The sequence below is a fragment of the Leiobunum rupestre genome, chromosome 4, assembly GCF_980474605.1.
Source record: "Leiobunum rupestre chromosome 4, qqLeiRupe1.1.hap1, whole genome shotgun sequence".
Classification (NCBI taxonomy): Eukaryota; Metazoa; Arthropoda; class Arachnida; order Opiliones; family Sclerosomatidae; genus Leiobunum; species Leiobunum rupestre.
Genome location: NC_143387.1, coordinates 55,729,490 through 55,749,781, shown reverse-complemented (window position 1 = coordinate 55,749,781; position 20,292 = coordinate 55,729,490). Strand labels below are relative to the sequence as shown.

The 20,292-nt window shown below is 36.7% G+C and overlaps 1 protein-coding gene across 1 annotated transcript; it reads right to left on the bottom strand.

The window, feature by feature from the left end:
• Nucleotides 1–2,360: 2,360 nt before the first annotated feature.
• On the bottom strand, nt 2,361–7,244 carry LOC149948367 (H2.0-like homeobox protein). Its single transcript, XM_090171064.1, has 3 exons — nt 7,160–7,244; nt 4,610–4,798; nt 2,361–2,665 (listed from the first exon to the last, which is right to left on the bottom strand). The coding sequence occupies exons 1-3, from the start codon at nt 7,242–7,244 to the stop codon at nt 2,361–2,363; spliced, it is 579 nt and encodes a 192-aa protein (XP_090027190.1).
• Nucleotides 7,245–20,292: the final 13,048 nt, after the last annotated feature.

Genomic DNA, 20,292 nt, shown 5'->3' with positions numbered 1-20,292 from the left:
TTTATGGAACTACTGGTCCACCTAAGCGTGCATACTTACAAGGTAGTCTTCAAACTCGCGGATTTAGTAGACCTAATTTGAAAATTATCAAAGGGAAAAGTTACGATGGGTTTTAGTTTCTCCATGCCAACCAACAATTGTTTTTTACAAAACTAAAAATTAACCTTTCTCTATACTAAACATTATAAATAATATTAAAAAAACAATAATAATTTTTATGGAATATAAATAATTTTCGGTAAAATCAAATAATGTTTGATGAAAGCCATTTAACTAATTTCATTCGCATTAGACAACATTTACAAGATTTTATAAAACGTTACTAATATTAGTATTTAAAAAAATTTGATTTACAATAATTCATTTGTATTTACAAAATGTACTCGAATTTACTTGATTGAAACAAAATTTCTTAAATATACCCAAATTTGTTTAGGCTTATCTCATTTTTAAGCATTAAAATATTCCATATTTACCTGCAAATTTATCTCATTTAATAGCATTTTTTACGATAAATATTCTGAACCAAATGTAATTTTTAACTTTTATAAAATTTCTTAATCTGCCAATTTTTTCATGTTAAATTGCATAGTAAAATTTTAATTTTTAGTTGTAAAAAAAAATTTGGTTGCCATGGTAAAACAAAAACTCGTAAACTTTTTTCCTTTCGGAGTTTTCAAGTTACACCTAGGAGCTGGGGTGCTGTGTTTGTTGCTCCGAGGTTGCACTATGGTCTTCCAAATTCCTGAGTTTGAAGAAAATCGGTGAGAATGAGCTCTCGTCTCCTTGTTAGTGACGTCTCTGGTTCAGATCAAATATTTTTAACTCGATAATTATTTATATTATTATATTACATGTTATAAATATTGTATACGAGTATGATACAAAAAATAAGTATACATAAGATAACCACCACATAAATAAAGAATTGTCATACCGTAGAAATCTGTACATTACAATTTTACAAAACGGTTTATTTACAAATATAATTAAATGTAATTTTCACGGGTTAAATTTCATATTTTCGTTATAGAAATATTTTGTTAGAATGAAATAAAATAGTGTAATTTAATAAAAATTGAATTAATTAAAAATGAGATTACTTATTCTAATATTGCATTCACTTTTTGAAATGGCTTCAGTTTCGTCAAGAATATATTTATTTATGCTTAAGAAGAAAAACTATGTCGCGAGACGTCAGTTTTAGCATAAGTGTATAATATTGTTACACAAGTGTGACACTTCCTATTCTTCACACGCAAAAGTTTTGCTGAGAGCTATTCACGAGACAGACTGCATTACGGGCTTCGTCGCCGTTTTGCGTCCGCTTGGTAGCGCGTCACACGTAGCCTTTGACAGCGCCTCGGTAGGGGAAGATTTTCTTCTGGTGATGACGTCACTCCGTTACTAGCTCTCAGTAAAGTATTCCGCAAAGTGACAAACTTATAGAATAATATGATAGATACCGGGCTGATTTGATTAGATTCGAGTGCTAAAATCTTCTCGACATAGTTATTATCCCGATTTGGGTACATTTGTTCGAATTTCATTCGCCCGAACGGTGGTACAAATGTCCGAATGATCATTTGTCTGAATGCCGGAAAACAGGATCGTATGTCCGAAAACGTATATCATTTTCCCGAAAAATTTATCACAACTTTTGTTAGTGATTTAGTCGTTCAATTTATGTTAACTTTACTGGCGAATTTCATTTGTTCGATTTTGTCCGTTTTTTAGAACATTAGGAATTGGTTGTTTTTTTTTAAAATATTGTTAATATCAGAAAATAGTAACATTAACGTGAACCTAACCTAACCTAACCTAACCTAAAATATCCACAACATTCAACGCAATTCCCACTTACTAACAAACAACGATATTTACAATGTAGTAAATCCGGACCAAAAAAAAACAGCAATAAGAAATACTAATTTAGCGACAGAATTCGGACAAGTGATGCTACCGAATCGGACGAATGAAACAAACAAGTTGTCCAATTCGAACAATTGAAACATTTGTTATTTCGGCGGTTCGGACGAATGAAATTCGAACATTGGTTCCACCGTTCGGACGATTGAGATTCGAACAAATTATCCCTAAGTTCAAATAAATACCTTATTTATTTTCGTATAAATTTTAAATTTAAAAAATATTCTCTATGGCGACCTATATTGCGTGGTTTTCCACCGTTGTGTCGAAAATTAATACAACATTTCAGTAATACAGTCCGTCAAAAAAGAGGGATTGTCACGCCATCTACTATCGGAAAAGAGAAATGCGTAGTAACAAAATTGAAATAGCATCTTCTTTGGAAAATCCATGGTAGATGGCGCCAAATAAATACGAAAGAGACCTCGATATTACGGTTTCTTTCGGTTCTTTTCGTCCTCCTTCGAATGTCGCCACTTCATGCGTCTGTTTTGGAACCAAACTTTAACCTGAGCGTCGGTAAGTCCCAAAGTGGCGGCCAACTGCCTCCTGTCCGGTTTCGTGATGTACTTTTGGATGGTGAACCTCTTTTCCAGACCCTTCCTTTGCAAATTGGAGAACACTGCCCTGGACCACGAACGCTTTCTCTTGCTGGGGGCCGACAATTCCGGGTTACTGGTATTCGACCTTGACCCCTGACCGTCTTGGAAGAAGGAATTTGCCCTGAGAGCCCATTCTATATTTAAAACAGCCGCGATTAGATGTTAATCGACTTTCTGAAGTTACTTAACTGCCAAAATATCGATTAACTATAAATATTGCGGTTAACTGTTTATTTATAGATATTATCAAGAATGTATTTATTTATTCTCAGGGAGAATGAATATGTTGAGATTATTTTTAGCGTTTCTCTAATTCCACCCGTTGTGCCCCCCGGTATGCTCCTCCGTTTAAAATAAATCCAATTCGTCCTGCAATCTCATTGGTTATTAAAAATTACGTTTTTCGACGCGATTAACGCTGCTGCGAGGACGCAAAAAATAAGACCGCCTCCTTTTTCTCCCCCCCTCTAGCGTGAAGGGGGTAGGGGCTCAACGTGTCCGTCGATCGTCTCAACATATTCATTCTCCCTGAGAATAAATAAATACATTCTTGATATTATCCACGAATAGAAAAGGCTTTAACATGCAAAAAATAATTTTATTTTTCGGATAATCGGCGGTTGTGGATAAAAAAAAGATGAAGTGATTAATTCTTATCCAAAGGCCGACCTCTAAAATTGCAGATATACAACGCTTAATGAAGTCAAAACAAGGAACACTTAGTCTAGAAATGTAATAAAGTCGACAAAGGTTTAGTGTAAATAGTCTGATTCACAAATTGCTCGCTTCAAACAAGCATTTAGAGCGCAATAATTAGAGGTTCGATTTTAATTATTTTATTTATACCAGAAATAACCAAATGGCGCCAAATTAAACGCTTATGTGGGAAGATAATAATTATTTTCCAATTTGTTAAAAAATATATTTCTAACACTATTTTATACCGGTGTCAACTTTAGAGAAAGTTCGGTTTAAAAATTAATTACGAAATAATTATTTTCGCTCTTTTTGTATAATTAAAAATCTTAGTTAGTTTTAGACTGCTGGTTTGAGTACTCTTGCAACCTTCCAACTTACAAACGGTTCCTACGCCCCTGAGATACCGTTCAGAGTAGGTGAATAACTATTCGCTTATTCTGGTGGATAGAAATGCTCTACACCTTGAACTATTCGTCAAGGTCTTGAGGTTACACTTTTTATTCATCTTGAACCATGGTGTAAATCATTGAGTTGGTAATATTAATCTAGAGATCCAATGAAATCTGCTCACCGCGAAACAAGTTTTTGAAAATTACGAAAGTGCTGTCTCCTCTAAAATGACGAGGAAACATTATCATATGACCCGTGGCGCCATCCATTATTTTTGAAAAAAAAATCTTTTTGCTGGAAAACGCGTCTTATTTGAACGAACCATTGAGAGATAGACGGCGCCACGGGTAGAATGATAAAGTTTTCTCGTAATTTGGGAGCAGACCAGGCTTGGAAATAAGCGGTGGTCACTGGGTCAAAGACCAGTTTATTAATTGCTCAGACCAGTTTTTTTATTCAAAAGCCAGGGGTTCACTGGTCCAGTGTCCAGTTTATTAATTCAAAATTATCTACCGTATTATTAACCAACTGGTCTACGTGACCACTTAAATAATTCAAGAGTTGGGAGTCACTGGCCAAATAGACCAGTTTAGAAATAAACCTTATTTCCAAGCCTGGAGCAGACTACAGTATTCTTATTTTTTAAAAACTTGTTTCGCGAAATACTGAAATCCGACGTTTTGATTTTACCTCTAGATTAATTTTCCCAACTCAATGGTGTAAATAGAGTAAATTTGTAAAATCTTCTGCTTATCCAGAATTTATCTACTAAAATGGCAACAGGTAACCATTTTGGAAAAATATTTTAACCCTGACTCGAGCTATTCACCACCGTTGAAGCGGAGTAAAAAGACTCTTTTTACCTTTCTCCGAAATCTCAGAACAAGCGAAAAGTATCCACCTAGTTAAAATGTATCCACCCAAAGTGGCGCCATCGAGCGGTAGAAATCGTAGTAGCAAAATCTCGCTTTAGTCCGAGAAAATCTTACCGCTATAAATAGGCCAGTAGTTTAGCAAGTATTTCTTCGGTTTTTCCGAATTTTCTGAACTGTCCGACACGTTAGCGAACATTGACCACGTTGTCTTCTGTCTAGACGCTTCTAATTGTCCAATTTTCTCCTTCGTGGTCTCTGGTACGGCGTTTACCTGAAGTGGACTTATGATAATTGGTAACATTCCTGAAAGACAGAGCTCGATTAGTATTTGGTAATTGGTTATAAGCGGAAACTATGTATGTATAAATTTTAATGTCTAAGGATCCATTGCCACCCTATACTACGAAGGCTCTTCGAAAAACGGGTGGCGCTTCAACTACGTCGAATGTAAGACGTAACCATTGAATTGGGAATAATACTGCTAGAATTACAATTACGATTTCGATTGCCATGGTTACGCGGAACCTGTTGAGAAGACTGTACGAAATTCATCTTTATAATTAGGCGGTAGCGCCATCTATATTTTGTAAAGTTATATGATTCGCGCAAAAATTCAATTGCAAAATAGTTGCCACCACTAGAGACAGATGTCACCAGGGTTGAACGATATAGTTGATAAAGTCTCCATATTGAACGAAATTGGTCCCGCGCCAGCCAGATTTAGTTGTACCTCTATTTATTCCCAACTCAATGGACGTAACGCGTTTTTTTTTAATACCGTCACTAAGAAACCGCGCCGAGGAAAGTATAATTAGCAATAAAATGAATTAAAAAAATCCCCATTACTTCTCACACTGAAGATCTTGGATAATTTGTCACATTCTTCGAGAAAGTCGAATAGTTTCGAGTAAAATCACGAAATTAGATGGTTAGAAAAGAGCAAAGTAGGTAATAAAGTAAGACAAGGCTTAATGTCGAGCCGTATCCGAAATCTCCGCTGGAATCATGAGGGTCCCCGTAGTCTTTCTTAAGCCACGGTCACACGACGGACTAAATCAGTTCAAATCTGAGTTTAAAACTAACTATTGAAAACGGTTTCGATGCTAGTTATTCGAAAAAGTTCACACGGACCTTACATAGCTACTAGTATTAATCTTTATCGCGTGCTTGTTTTTTTTTAATAAAGCACGATACACGACGACGAAGTATTAAAGCATATATTGCAGTCCAATGGGCCTTTTACCATGAGTTTTAGTTTCGTCCAATCACTTCATGTACCCTGGTTTATCGCAAAAATATTAAAATTCTTTATTTTTCATAACTACCCGCCGAACTGTCTTCGTGTTGCTTCCGAAACCAGCGCAGCCGAACCGAGTTTACAACAAGTATCTTCGCTACTCTTTTTGATCAGATGACAACTCAATTAGGTATTTAACTTGTTAGTTAGTGGGTTTTAGTTGTCGTGTGACCGTGGTTTATGACATTCCTAGTGTATACATATATAGTTTGCTGGTTTAAGGAAGGTTTAAGTAAACAACGTCTTATCATTTTGGGTTAAATCCAATCGAATTAAATGCGCTTTATAAACCAATCAACAATACAGATTTAAAATGTCTTTCGAGGATATGGTAATTTGTGTTAGATTCTCAGTTAACCATGGACAGTTAAATATTTAGAGGGACTTAGTTTGTAACATTTTACAACACGGTATAAAGATTAGATATCGAGCACTATAGTACTCCGTAGCTTTTGCAATGGTCATCATTTTTCCATGTGTTGGTGAAAAGGATGTCTGGGGGCGAAGTGGTTAGCACTTTCGCCTCGCAGCAAGAGGAGCCGGGCTTGTGGCACTGGGTGAAAACTCGGAACAACTCCTTCTGCGTTTCCCCTTCCATAAAAACTTGCTGAGGTTAACGATAATAGTTAGTGTAGGGAGCTGTTGGCTCGCGTGGCTCCTCCTACACATTGTAACCCGGCCACCTGAATTAAAAAACGCTTTAAAAGTCGCTCGATGACTTAGGCCTAAGGTGGTGCCTTGGGTATTAGCCTAGCTGATTATTATTTTGACGTCGCAGCGGCTACGTCACCAATCAGTTGCTCATTAATACAATTTCTTTTATAGAGATGCTACGAAAGCGTAATTAGAAAATATTTTCATTGAAAAGAAAGAAATTCGATCGAATACAAAATCGAATATTCGATTCTTCGAAAATGTTCACGAATAATCCTAATCAAGTATAGTTGAATATTCGATAAGAGTGGTAGAAAATATTTGATATTTCAAATAGTTTGCAAAACTGGTCGAATAACCTCGTGCAGTTTTTCTTGAATGTTGAGTATCAAGGTCATCAAAATATATGGATGGGGAGCTGTTAAGTGTCTTATTAGCAAGATTATTCAGTATTCGAGTTTCCTAGACAAGCAAACTAAAACTAATACTGTAAAACTAAACACATAAAATTATTTAGTATTCGAAATACTATTTAGTATTTAATCAGTTAACTGGATCTATTTTTTCATTAAAAAGTATTGAACCAAACTATTCTACGTTATAAATATTCGATTTCGTATTTGACGTGATTATAAAACGCATATTCGATATTCGATTCGATCCCCGAAAAAATGGGGTATTATCATTTGAAAAGCAAAGCATTTGACCCTTACCAGTTGGAGAACAGCCTCGTTTTGGTCCAATATTTTCGGAGAGTATTCGATCTATACCAAACTTGAGAGAGCCATTTTTGTTCATAATTACCGGTGGTTACGTGGTGCGACGGTAAGTAGCTAATGGAATCAATGATAGTCTCGGTCTGGTTTCGCGTCGACCTACATCCACCCGGAATTGGAGGAATCTGTCCAAAGAAGTTTCCGTCAATGTTTATTCTTGGTGGCCGGGTAGGCGTATATGTATCTTTATTAGGTAGGCGGTGCCAGGCCACTTTGCCTTTCATGTTTATATCCTACTCGGCGCTTCTTATTGCGGCCGCTGTTGGCGCAGTATCGTCGTCTTTAAGTAACTTTTAGCACCCTAATAGCCCCGCGCTCTCAAAGAGGCGAGACGAGGGTTTAGTTTGGTTTACGTTTTGCTGCCAGCAATCTGTCTTCGAGAAGTAACAGCGTGTGTTATGAGGTGTTATGGTTTTCGTTTAACCTTTCCCCCGTCGAAAAGAGAAGGTGAACGCGCGCGAGAGGCTCGTCGATCTTCGGCGCTTCCGAAACGCGGCTTCCGAAGCCAAAATGAAATGTCTCGGCGGGAGAGAAACTACGCGAATCGTCGGTACGATCCCGTTGTCGAGTCCGTTCGAGTCGATGACTGCGAATCCTTATTTCGCCAGGCGAAGCTCCAGATAATTACTTTTGGGATGGAGCATCGCGAGGAATTGTACAAGCCTATAGCCTTGACTTTGCTAAAGTGATTACGTAACTGATTACAGATTTAGCATGTCCTTATTCCAGTTCCATATTCCGGTTTCCTATTCCAGTTTCCTATTCCAGTTTCATATCCCAGTTCCAAATCCCGGTTCCTTATTCCCTATCCCAGTTCAATATTCCTGTTCCATATTCCTGTTCCATATCCCAGTTCCATATCCCAGTTCCATATCCCAGTTCCATATCCCAGTTCCATATCCCAGTTCCATATTGCAGTTTCATATTCCAGTCCATATTCCAGTTCCATATTCCTGTTCCATATTCCTGTTCCATATTCCTGTTCCATATCCCAGTTCCAAATCCCGGTTCCTTATTCCATATTTCTGTTCCGTATCCCAGTTCCAAATCCCGGTTCCTTATTCCATATTCCTGTTCCATATCCCTGTTCCATATCCCAGTTCAATATCCCAGATCAATATCCCAGTTCCATATTGCAGTTCCATATCCCAGTTCAATATCCCAGTTCCATATTCCTGTTCTATAGTCCAGTTCCATATTGCAGTTCCATATCCCAGTTCAATATCCCAGTTCAATATCCCAGTTCCATATTCCCGTTCCATATTCCAGTAATCTATCAAATAGATTTTTAAGAAATGGTTAGCCCCTCAGGGTATCATCTTCGTTTTTAATATTTTAAATTATCATTTTTTATCTTTTCTTAATACTTGAAATTTGAAACGCTTAAAGAATATCAAATATTTAAATTGAGTTGGATAACCCTAACAAAATAACTTCCACAAATTATTCGTTAGCCCAGTTAGATTATACCCTGAAGTATGTTTCGGAAATTTCTTTACCGTCCGTTTATTGTTTTTTAAATCAGGAAAGCCGAAAGCTGAGACATTCTTACTTGTTAGTACGCAACAGCCCAGCTGCAATATTCGACTTCAAATATACGTAACATACATTACCTAATTATTGTAATAGTAGTTTCACTAAAGGCCGCTCTCTTTTACTGCCCACTTGCGGGAGTCACTGACTAAAATAGTCACGTGGTTATATTAGTTTTATTGGTAAAGGCTAGTTCCCACTTGGTGAATTTTCGAGACAACGAAAAAAGATGCGGTTTTTCGGTCGCTGGGGAAGCGGTTCTCACTTTAGCGCGAAAATTTAAAAACGCTGAAAACAACTCGGGCGGGTTTTTAGTAATGTTTTAGGCCTAACGAAAACATCAGTTCAAAATGAACCAAATGGATGTTCCTGTTGATAATTTCAATAAATAAACGATTCTATTCGTGAGATAATTACCTTTACTTCAGTATCTTGGTCAAGTTGGCTGAGCCGCTTTTCTAAAAACCTAGGCTTAGTAAGTGACGGACGGGAGCGGAAGAGATCGAGCGAACGCGTTTTCTGATTGGCTGAAGCTTTTCGCCAAAGTGTGGACGTCAAAAAATAGAACATTCGCTAGATACCGCGGAGACACGACTTTAGCGGCGAATTTGAAAAAATCGCAAATTTTATTCGCGAGCGTCAATTTTCAGCGCGAAAATTGTTTTTTTCGCTAAGTGGGAACTAGGCTTTAGGCTAAAGTTCATAGCGCGTGCGCGCGAAATTGAACGAGCCTTCTATATTGAAATATTAAGCAAATCGCTGAAACAGAGCGTCTATTGGAATAGTGTTGTCTCTTCTACCGCGATGATATTGCTTCGACGTTTAAAGCGCGGGTGCCACCCCCGGTTTTCGCGTGTTACCAAAAATATTCAATTTGTAAACAATAAAGGAAGAGGGGAGGGAGTGAACACTCACCGGGGGCTAAAGCTTCTCCCTCCGCACTTCATATAATATACACACTGTTTCCCTTTAAACGTATCTTCGTCCCCGCCTCGCCGCTTTTATTGAACCATAAACAATTTACCAGCTTTGACTCATCAGTCTCCAACCATCAGAGATGATGATTACGCTTCAAATCCCCCCCCCCACCCCCCACCCCACAACATCCGAGCCATCTTTTCTTCACCAAACTACGGTTGACAATTTAGGCGCAAAAACAAGTTTGACGACGAGGTGACAATATTATTTCGTTGCCCCGTTCCATTTTAACGAGTCGCCGTCATAAATTATTAGCCTTACGATGTGAGTTATAAAATTATTAGTCTTACGACGTGAGTTATAAAATTATTAGTCTTACGACGTGCGTTATAAAATTATTAGCCTTACGACATGCGTTATAAAATTATTAGTCTTACGATGTGAGTTATAAAATTATTAGTCTTACGATGTGCGTTATGAAATTATTAGTCTTACGACGTGCGTTATGAAATTATTCGCCTTACGACGTGCGTTATGAAAATATTCGCCTTACGACGTGCCTTATGAAATTATTAGCCTTACGATGTGCGTTATGAAATTATTCGCCTTACGACGTGCGTTATGAAATTATTCGCCTTACGACGTGCGTTATAAAAATATTAGTCTTACGACGTGCCTTATGAAATTATTAGCCTTACGATGTGCCTTATGAAATTATTAGCCTTACGATGTGCGTTATGAAATTATTAGTCTTACGACGTGCGTTATGAAATTATTCGCCTTACGATGTGCGTTATGAAATTATTAGTCTTACGACGTGCGTTATGAAATTATTCGCCTTACGACGTGCGTTATGAAATTATTAGCCTTACGATGTGCGTTATAAAAATATTAGTCTTACGACGTGCCTTATGAAATTATTAGCCTTACGATGTGAGTTATAAAATTATTAGTCTTACGACGTGCGTTATGAAATTATTAACCTTACGATGTGCATTATAAAATTATTAGTCTTACGACATGCGTTATGTCATTATTAGTCTTACGACGTGCGTTATGAAATTATTAACCTTACGATGTGAGTTATAAAATTATTCGCCTTACGATGTGCGTTATGAAATTATTCACCTTACGATGTGAGTTATAAAATTATTAGTCTTACGACGTGCGTTATGTCATTATTAGTCTTACGACGTGCGTTATGAAATTATTAGCCTTACGACGTGCGTTATGAAATTATTAACCTTACGATGTGAGTTATAAAATTATTAGTCTTACGACGTGCGTTATGAAATTATTCACCTTACGATGTGCATTATAAAATTATTAGTCTTACGACATGCGTTATGTCATTATTAGTCTTACGACGTGCGTTATGAAATTATTCGCCTTACGACGTGCGTTATGAAATTATTCGCCTTACGACGTGCGTTATAAAAATATTAGTCTTACGACGTGCCTTATGAAATTATTAGCCTTACGATGTGAGTTATAAAAATATTAGTCTTACGACGTGCCTTATGAAATTATTAGCCTTACGATGTGCGTTATGAAATTATTAATCTTACGACGTGCGTTATGAAATTATTCGCCTTACGACGTGCGTTATAAAAATATTAGTCTTACGACGTGCCTTATGAAATTATTAGCCTTACGACGTGCGTTATGAAATTATTAGCCTTACGATGTGCGTTATAAAAATATTAGTCTTACGACGTGCGTTATGAAATTATTAGCCTTACGACGTGCGTTATGAAATTATTAACCTTACGATGTGAGTTATAAAATTATTAGTCTTACGACGTGCGTTATGAAATTATTCACCTTACGATGTGCATTATAAAATTATTAGTCTTACGACATGCGTTATGTCATTATTAGTCTTACGACGTGCGTTATGAAATTATTCGCCTTACGACGTGCGTTATGAAATTATTAGCCTTACGATGTGCGTTATGAAATTATTAGCCTTACGACGTGCGTTATGAAATTATTAGTCTTACGACGTGCGTTATGAAATTATTCGCCTTACGACGTGCGTTATAAAAATATTAGTCTTACGACGTGCCTTAAGAAATTATTAGCCTTACGATGTGAGTTATAAAAATATTAGTCTTACGACGTGCCTTATGAAATTATTAGCCTTACGATGTGCGTTATGAAATTATTAGCCTTACGACGTGCGTTATGAAATTATTAACCTTACGGTGTGAGTTATAAAATTATTAGTCTTACGACGTACGTTATGTCATTATTAGTCTTACGACGTGCGTTATGAAATTATTCACCTTACGATGTGCATTATAAAATTATTAGTCTTACGACATGCGTTATGAAATTATTAGTCTTACGACGTGCGTTATGAAATTATTAGCCTTACGACGTGCGTTATGAAATTATTAACCTTACGACGTGCGTTATGAAATTATTAGCCTTATGAAGTGCGTTATGAAATTATTAGCCTTACGACGTGCGTTATGAAATTATTAGCCTTACGACGTGCGTTATAAAAATATTAGTCTTACGACGTGCGTTATGAAATTATTAGCCTTACGATGTACGTTATGAAATTATTAGTCTTACGATGTGCGTTATGAAATTATTAGCCTTACGATGTGCGTTATAAAAATATTAGTCTTACGACGTGCCTTATGAAATTATTAGCCTTACGATGTGAGTTATAAAATTATTAGTCTTGCGACGTGCGTTATGACATTATTCACCTTACGATGTGCATTATAAAATTTTTAGTCTTACGAAGTGCGTTATGTCATTATTAGTCTTACGACGTGCGTTATGAAATTATTAGTCTACGACGTGCGTTATGAAATTATTAACCTTACGATGTGAGTTATAAAATTATTAGTCTTACGACGTGCGTTATGAAATTATTCACCTTACGATGTGCATTATAAAATTATTAGTCTTACGACATGCGTTATGTCATTATTAGTCTTACGACGTGCGTTATGAAATTATTAGCCTTACGACGTGCGTTATGAAATTATTAACCTTACGACGTGCGTTATGAAATTATTAGCCTTATGAAGTGCGTTATGAAATTATTAGCCTTACGACGTGCGTTATGAAATTATTAGCCTTACGACGTGCGTTATAAAAATATTAGTCTTACGACGTGCGTTATGAAATTATTAGCCTTACGATGTACGTTATGAAATTATTAGTCTTACGATGTGCGTTATGAAATTATTAGCCTTACGATGTGCGTTATAAAAATATTAGTCTTACGACGTGCCTTATGAAATTATTAGCCTTACGATGTGAGTTATAAAATTATTAGTCTTGCGACGTGCGTTATGACATTATTCACCTTACGATGTGCATTATAAAATTTTTAGTCTTACGAAGTGCGTTATAAAAATATTAGTCTTACGACGTGCGTTATGAAATGATTAGCCTTATGAAGTGCGTTATGAAATTATTCGCCTTACGATGTGCGTTATAAAATTATTAGTCTTACGACGTGCGTTATGAAATTATTAGCCTTACGATGTGCGTTATGAAATTATTCGCCTTACGACGTGCGTTATGACATTATTCACCTTACGATGTGCATTATAAAATTATTAGTCTTACGACATGCGTTATGTCATTATTAGTCTTACGACGTGCGTTATGAAATTATTAGCCTTACGACGTGCGTTATGAAATTATTAACCTTACGACGTGCGTTATGAAATGATTAGCCTTATGAAGTGCGTTATGAAATTATTAGCCTTACGATGTGCGTTATAAAATTATTAGTCTTACGACGTGCGTTATGACATTATTCACCTTACGATGTGCATTATAAAATTATTAGTCTTACGACATGCGTTATGTCATTATTAGTCTTACGACGTGCGTTATGAAATTATTAGCCTTACGACGTGCGTTATGAAATTATTAACCTTACGACGTGCGTTATGAAATGATTAGCCTTATGAAGTGCGTTAGGAAATTATTAGCCTTACGATGTGAGTTATAAAATTATTAGTCTTGCGACGTGCGTTATGACATTATTCACCTTACGATGTGCGTTATAAAATTATTAGTCTTACGACGTGCGTTATGACATTATTCACCTTACGATGTGCATTATAAAATTATTAGTCTTACGACATGCGTTATGTCATTATTAGTCTTACGACGTGCGTTATGAAATTATTAGCCTTACGACGTGCGTTATGAAATTATTAACCTTACGACGTGCGTTATGAAATGATTAGCCTTATGAAGTGCGTTAGGAAATTATTAGCCTTACGACGTGCGTTATGAAATTATTAGCCTTACGACGTGCGTTATAAAAATATTAGTCTTATGACGTTCGTTATGAAATTATTAGCCTTACGATGTGAGTTATGAAATTATTCGCCTTACGATGTGCGTTATAAAAATATTAGCCTTATGAGATGCATTTTGTCATTATTAAACGTACGACGTGCGTTATGAAATGATTAGCTCGTATTTCTCGCCATCAAACTAACCAACTATTTTGCCAACGGAAAGAGTAGGAAGGGACGAGTTTCCTGTTCGGAAACTTCCTATTGCTCAATCACTCCACGACAGACTATCATTAACCGAATTCGTTCTGTGCCATACTTATGGTTATTATGTTACTTATGATAATACCTATAGAAGATTACGATTAATATACATTTATGCCCACCATCAGATTGATCAAATTTATCTCGTTCTTTTTTCTAATATATATATCCACATATTTTTCAGCCTCAGTCTACACGAACTTGACATTAAACATATATAAAAGATTTTTGTGTAAGTATTAATGTTTTCTTGGATTTTTTGTGACGTCATTTCATCTAACTTTCGCTCAGTGCCCCCCCCCCCTCCGAAACGTATGGTCGTACGTACAAATAAATTTAATTTTTTCCTTTTTTTGAATGGTGTGCCCCCCCCCCCCCCCGAAACAAAATCTTGGCTACGCCACTGCTTTCGCCTATACTAATTCGCATCACGAGTTAATATTGGCGGAAGCTAGATAAGGTTATACTCTCATTAAATGAAGTGCTAAGATTAATATCCAAAAAAAACCGTAGCGTAACCCGGATTTTAGTTCTGAGCTCCCCTGGCTACGCCACTGCAAACAAAATTGTAAATTATGAAGAGATTAGCTGAGATTACTTATAACACTTTGTTCTTAGCAATGAGCTTTTGACTTAATCTAACAGCAGATTAGGGTGTAGGTTACGCGAAAATACGATAATTGAAACTTAATATTCATAGCGAAAATCTGCAAACTCGAATATTTAAAATAATTAAAATCGTGTACCTCCTCCTTTTACGTGCATCGTGATTCGTGATACCAGATCTGACCATTCATTTTTAATTTGTAAGTGGCTAATATCGTATGGGTAAATCAAATTGTACGAATTTTTGGGTTTTAATTAATTATTCTGTACATAGTTCATTTAAAAATATTAATAATAATAAATTAACTAACAGATTATAAATTGTATGACAATACGCTCGCCTTCAAAGGTAAAAATGTAAAATAAATATAACCCCACTAACCCCTACCACACTCAAGCTTTTGCTTATGTGGCCAGGGGGAATGTATTTTATACATACAAAAACTGTATTAATAATGAAAGGCATTAATAAATTAAATTAATAATAAAATTAATTAATAATAGAATACTGTTTTCACACCACATCGACAGATAGCGTTTTACGTATTTATCCCTTATAACATTATATGTATACACTTAGTATATCTAAGGCTTCGTTGTGGTGGTGCTGAGAAAGCCACTGGGAAGTGGACGGAGTTTAATTTACTTCAAATGTAAGTCATATAGAACGATATATTTCTTCTCTCCCTCTCTATTCGTATTTTGGCGCGAAAAATTTGTTTTCTAATCAGTTTTTAAGGTCAGTTTCTCTCAATTATATTGGTCAAAACCTATCGAGGCTTAATTCGCGCGTGACTATAGTAGCGCTACCGGTTTTCTCTCGCAGCCTTGAATTGGAAGCGACGGCCGTGGCGGACAACGCCGCTAAGACAATACATTCGTGAGCCCTCCCCTCTGGGGAAACGAAATGAAAAAGCGCTAAAGGCGACTAAACGTTTCGACTTTTAAATTATAGGTCATTCGAAAGATAGTTCTCCCAGCTGATCTTATTTGTGTGGCAATGAATAACTAAATGACAAAAGCTAATCAGCTAATTGGCTTTTATCCGAAATATGGCTAAATATGTACGCGTTATTTCGAATGGGTAAGCTACCACCAATTAGCTTAAAAATTTCGCAGCACAATATTTTCGACAGCGGTTTTTAGAAACTCTATAAGAATTTATTTTTAAGTAAAACCTAATCTTTTCATATTTTTACGCGCAAAAAATAGAAGTCGAATAAGTTATGAAAAGAATGTTCCATTAGCCATTGAAATTATTGAAAATATTCTGTCTTCATTTAGCTTCGATCCTTCTGCTCTTTAGAATATTATATTTATATTTCCAAATACATCTGTTTTATTTTCATCTCTTTATGCTAAAAGCTGTTTATTAGTTGAAGTCTCTACAAGGATCAACGGCAAAGTGGGCCGACATTTCGAAGTGTCCTAATGGATTCGAAGCATTCGTCTTCGCATTTCTTACACGAGAAAACCAAATCCTTTTCAAAAGGTTATTTTAAAATGCAACTCCTATCGCCGATAAATCCAGTCACCTAGATCACATTAAAAAAGGTTGTTCCTACAGCTGATATTTCTAAGTAACTTAACCAGCTAATGTTTTTAATTAGAAAGAGCTCTTTTAGTGGCATCAAATTTCTTTTCCCATTTAATTAACGCGGTCAAGGTCATTAATTATCTTTAGATATCATTAAGAAGACGAGCCCATTTAAAATAAAATTTTCCGCTTTCTTTTGATATTATTGAATTAAAATTTCCCAAATCTCGGAATTGGTAAAAGACTTGTTCGCATTTTTCTTATTTCTGTGACTTTTGTAGGCCTACCAGAAAATATTGACAAAAAAGATAAAACACTACCCTCGAATGCGAACTTGGCTCTAGGGTTGTTTTAGTCTAATAAGCAGTTATTGCGATGGAAATTGTAAATATTTAAACGCCAAATATCGTTTTCTAATATTAGCTAAAATACCCATATAGTTCTGTGTCATTTTCAAGCAAAATAAACCTAATTGGGGGTTATTTTTTTGGCCATGAAAGATCCGCCAGGAAGCGATGTTCTCTGTCAAGTTAGACGTGTTATTTTCATATAAGCATTACTTCCACCTAGCGGGTTTAGGATGGAATTGCTTGTTGCAAAATATATGACGGAACTATTTCATACTAGGCGGTGCGTGTGCTGTATTTGCATGCCGACTCTTAAAAACTCAATGAACCTACAGTTTCGACATGCCGACTCGTAAAATCTCAGCGTCACTCTGACTGATTAAGTTTCCAATTTACCGACGTTTATACAATGAAAAGTGTCTGTTTTTTGTTGAGCGAACAGTGCTTGAAACCCGACCCTAAAACGCCAACTGCGACATACCAACTCATAAAATTCTAATTTATGAACTCAGCTATGGAAGTGATATAAAGTTTGAAAGCGGTATGCAAAAATAACGTTGGACCGACTGCCATAAAAACAACCGTCGGTAAAGCCGATCAAAATACATTTTCGCCATACAACCGACTTCGACCCTCGTACGCGGCCCAAAAAAGGCTAGTGGAAGTCCGTGCTTTTGGTGGTATATCCAATTTCCCAGAATCGATATTTTCAATTCTAAAGCATGGGCCTCGGGGTAACGCAACTTTTTCGTTCCATAAATACATTTTGTTCCAACTTCATTCCATTATTTTCCAAATCCTTTGAAACTAGCCAGGGTCTCGATGATAAACCAAAATATTTTCTCGTTAACTAGCAATAAAATACTAAGAATCCATTACCGTAAACACGAACAAAAGAAGTCAACAGAAATGGTACGACCTACATATATAAATAGCTCTTTACCGTCCTTTGAGAATATCTACCTCTAGCTGATTTCGTTAGTATAGCAGGGTGACCAGACGATCAAACTTCATTCCTAGCAAAAAGCGGGGATGCAGTTATACCAGGCGACCAATTTTTTTTACCTCCAATTCAATCAAAGCCCCGCGCCGCAAACTCTCAACGCCAAAAACGTGAACGGAGACAATCGTCGATTCATTTATTTATTATTCGCGATTGCCCACGCTGACGCAGCGATACCGTCATCCTTTCAGGCTTCATTACGCAACAGCGACCCACATCTGGCATCGGGCATCAAAGACGGTAAGACTTGGCAAACATAGCGTATTGAGAGCTATTACCAATTTGAGAGCGACCACGGGTCACTTCACCCTTGGAAATTACCCGAATGACTTTAACAAAAGTACTCCGCGAATTGGGATATATCCGTAACCCGATAATTCGATTATTTCGCTGAAGTTGCAACCAAAGAAAATAGATTAAGGAATAGAAACTTCATCTCGGGATGTGATCGTGATACTTCCGGTAATTTCAATTTCTTTTTTTTTCGACATCTCTTGAAATATTATTACTATTTTGGTTTCCAATATTTTTAGCTCCCTCCGGTGGACATTTTCGACTCTAGTTAAAATTGTTGGGGTCTTTACTAGTTAGAGCAGTGGTTCAAAATTTTGGTTTTTTGCTATGGAACCCTAAATTATCCACCTAATTCTGGCGGAACCCCAACTCATTTATTTTACCGCGAATTCTCGAAACCTCTGTGACCACCTTTTGAGAACCGCTGAGTTGGAGGCTACATTACCTTTAAAAGGTAAAGCAACAGATTTCGGTCATCGAGATAGTATTAACGCCTCTTGGTAGTTTTCATTCCATTTGTATATTTTCTTTGGTTTTAACTGGGAAGGCAATGCCGGGGAATGTGGGGGGAGAGGGAATGGGGGAGGAACCGATAGAAGAGATGGTAGTTAGCGAGAAGGGACACAAGCCACGCGTTCACTTTTACAGTTTGTTTATATTTGGGAGGGTCGTCCCAGTCTGTTCTCCCTCTTCGGCCCTTCAGCCTTGGCCCTACTTCCGCCATTTATTACGCGGAATGAGGTGCCGGAATTAGCCTCGTATCTCATGATCCCTCTTGTTTACGTTACGGCTTTTCATTTTAATTCTTCAGCCCTTGCCTCCGCGCAAACACAAGCGCACTCACCAAATCTTCGCGTCTTTCAAATGGAAAACAGATCCATTTAAGAAACGTTTAACAGGAAACCAGACAAGATTTGTTTAATATGACACTTGAAACATTAGTTTATAATGGACGGGCCCTAATCTTCAACAAGTTATTTCTCGGTGCGACCGATCGCGAATCAAAGTAAAGAAATACAAACGATAAGGGCAGAAATTTTGATTTCTTTTGGAGTAAAGTACGTCGACACGAGCCTACCTGGCTTTGGCACGACTGAATTCCATTTAATGATCTCAGAGCGTTCCGAAATCGCTCCCAGATCGCTGTCGTAATGTGATCAACTTGAGAAATCGAAAACGAAAGCTCCCCGAAAACGTAAATGGAATCCGAGATTAGGTTCTTCACAAAATTGTTGGGCTTCGTTTGGTCTTGTTCGCTTTCTCTAAGGCTCTCCTACTCTTCCTAAATTCTCAGAAATTGATAATTTTGGCTCTTATTGGAATAAAATAAAATTTTACGAGGACTCGGATGAGGGGCTTTAGAATTTAATTAATGAAATTAATATTAGAGATCAAAATATAGCGTACGCATCAGCGATTTGGCGAGAAATACGCTTCCAACGCGATCCGGGTCGAGTCCGCGAAGGTACATGATTCATAATTATGGTCTATAGATAGATCTCTCGTAACAGATATATTATAAACTGCTGATAATACTTCAAATAAAATAACACTTAGTAATAAATTTATCAATTGCATTAAAATTTATTGAACATAAAACTGTTTCAAAAGTACCATTTCCTACAGGCCATGACTATAGGTTTCGAGCTTAGAAAAGATAGCGCCATCTACTTATTACCTGTCAACTAAATATGTGAAGAAATAGCAGACGACTTGAATATAATAATAATAATAATAATAATCAGCTAGGCTAATACGCAAGGTACCACCTTAGGCCTAAGTCATCGAGCGACTTTTGAAGCCTTTAATTCAGGTGGCCGGGTTACAATGCGTAGGAGGGTGGTGGCCAGCCCTGCAAGAAACGCGAGCCAACAACTCCCTACACTCACTATTACCGTTAACCTCTAATGTTCTTTAGCTGAAACGTTCCGCTTTTATATCGATATAATTTTGAATAAGCAGACAGCTTTCATACATTCGATTTAAAACTCACAAGGAGACTACCCGAGGTGGTTATCACCGATTTTCTTGAAACTCGGGGGTTAGGTAGACCTTATGGTAGTATGAAAATTGCCAAAGGGAAAAGTTACAATGGGCTTTAGTTTTCCCATGGCAACCGAAAATGTTTTTGATCTCTCAAAACCCAAAATCTCCATTTAAAAAAGAATGGGATTTTCTCAGTTTCACCGGGTACTTACTTACTTAAAAAATTTGAAATTTTTTTATTTTCAAAACAAAAAGATTAATTTGACCTATTTTGGGTAAAATTGATCAATGATTTTGGC

Excerpts from the sequence above, each read along its gene's own strand:
- LOC149948367 (XM_090171064.1), bottom strand. The coding sequence starts at position 7,244 with ATGAACAAAAATGGCTCTCTCAAGTTTGGTATAGATCGAATACTCTCC. Across the intron at positions 4,799-7,159 it reads ACGAGGCTGTTCTCCAACTG|GAATGTTACCAATTATCATA; the intron begins GTAAGGGTCAAA and ends TCTGTCTTTCAG. Across the intron at positions 2,666-4,609 it reads CTACTGGCCTATTTATAGCG|AATGGGCTCTCAGGGCAAAT; the intron begins GTAAGATTTTCT and ends TTTTAAATATAG.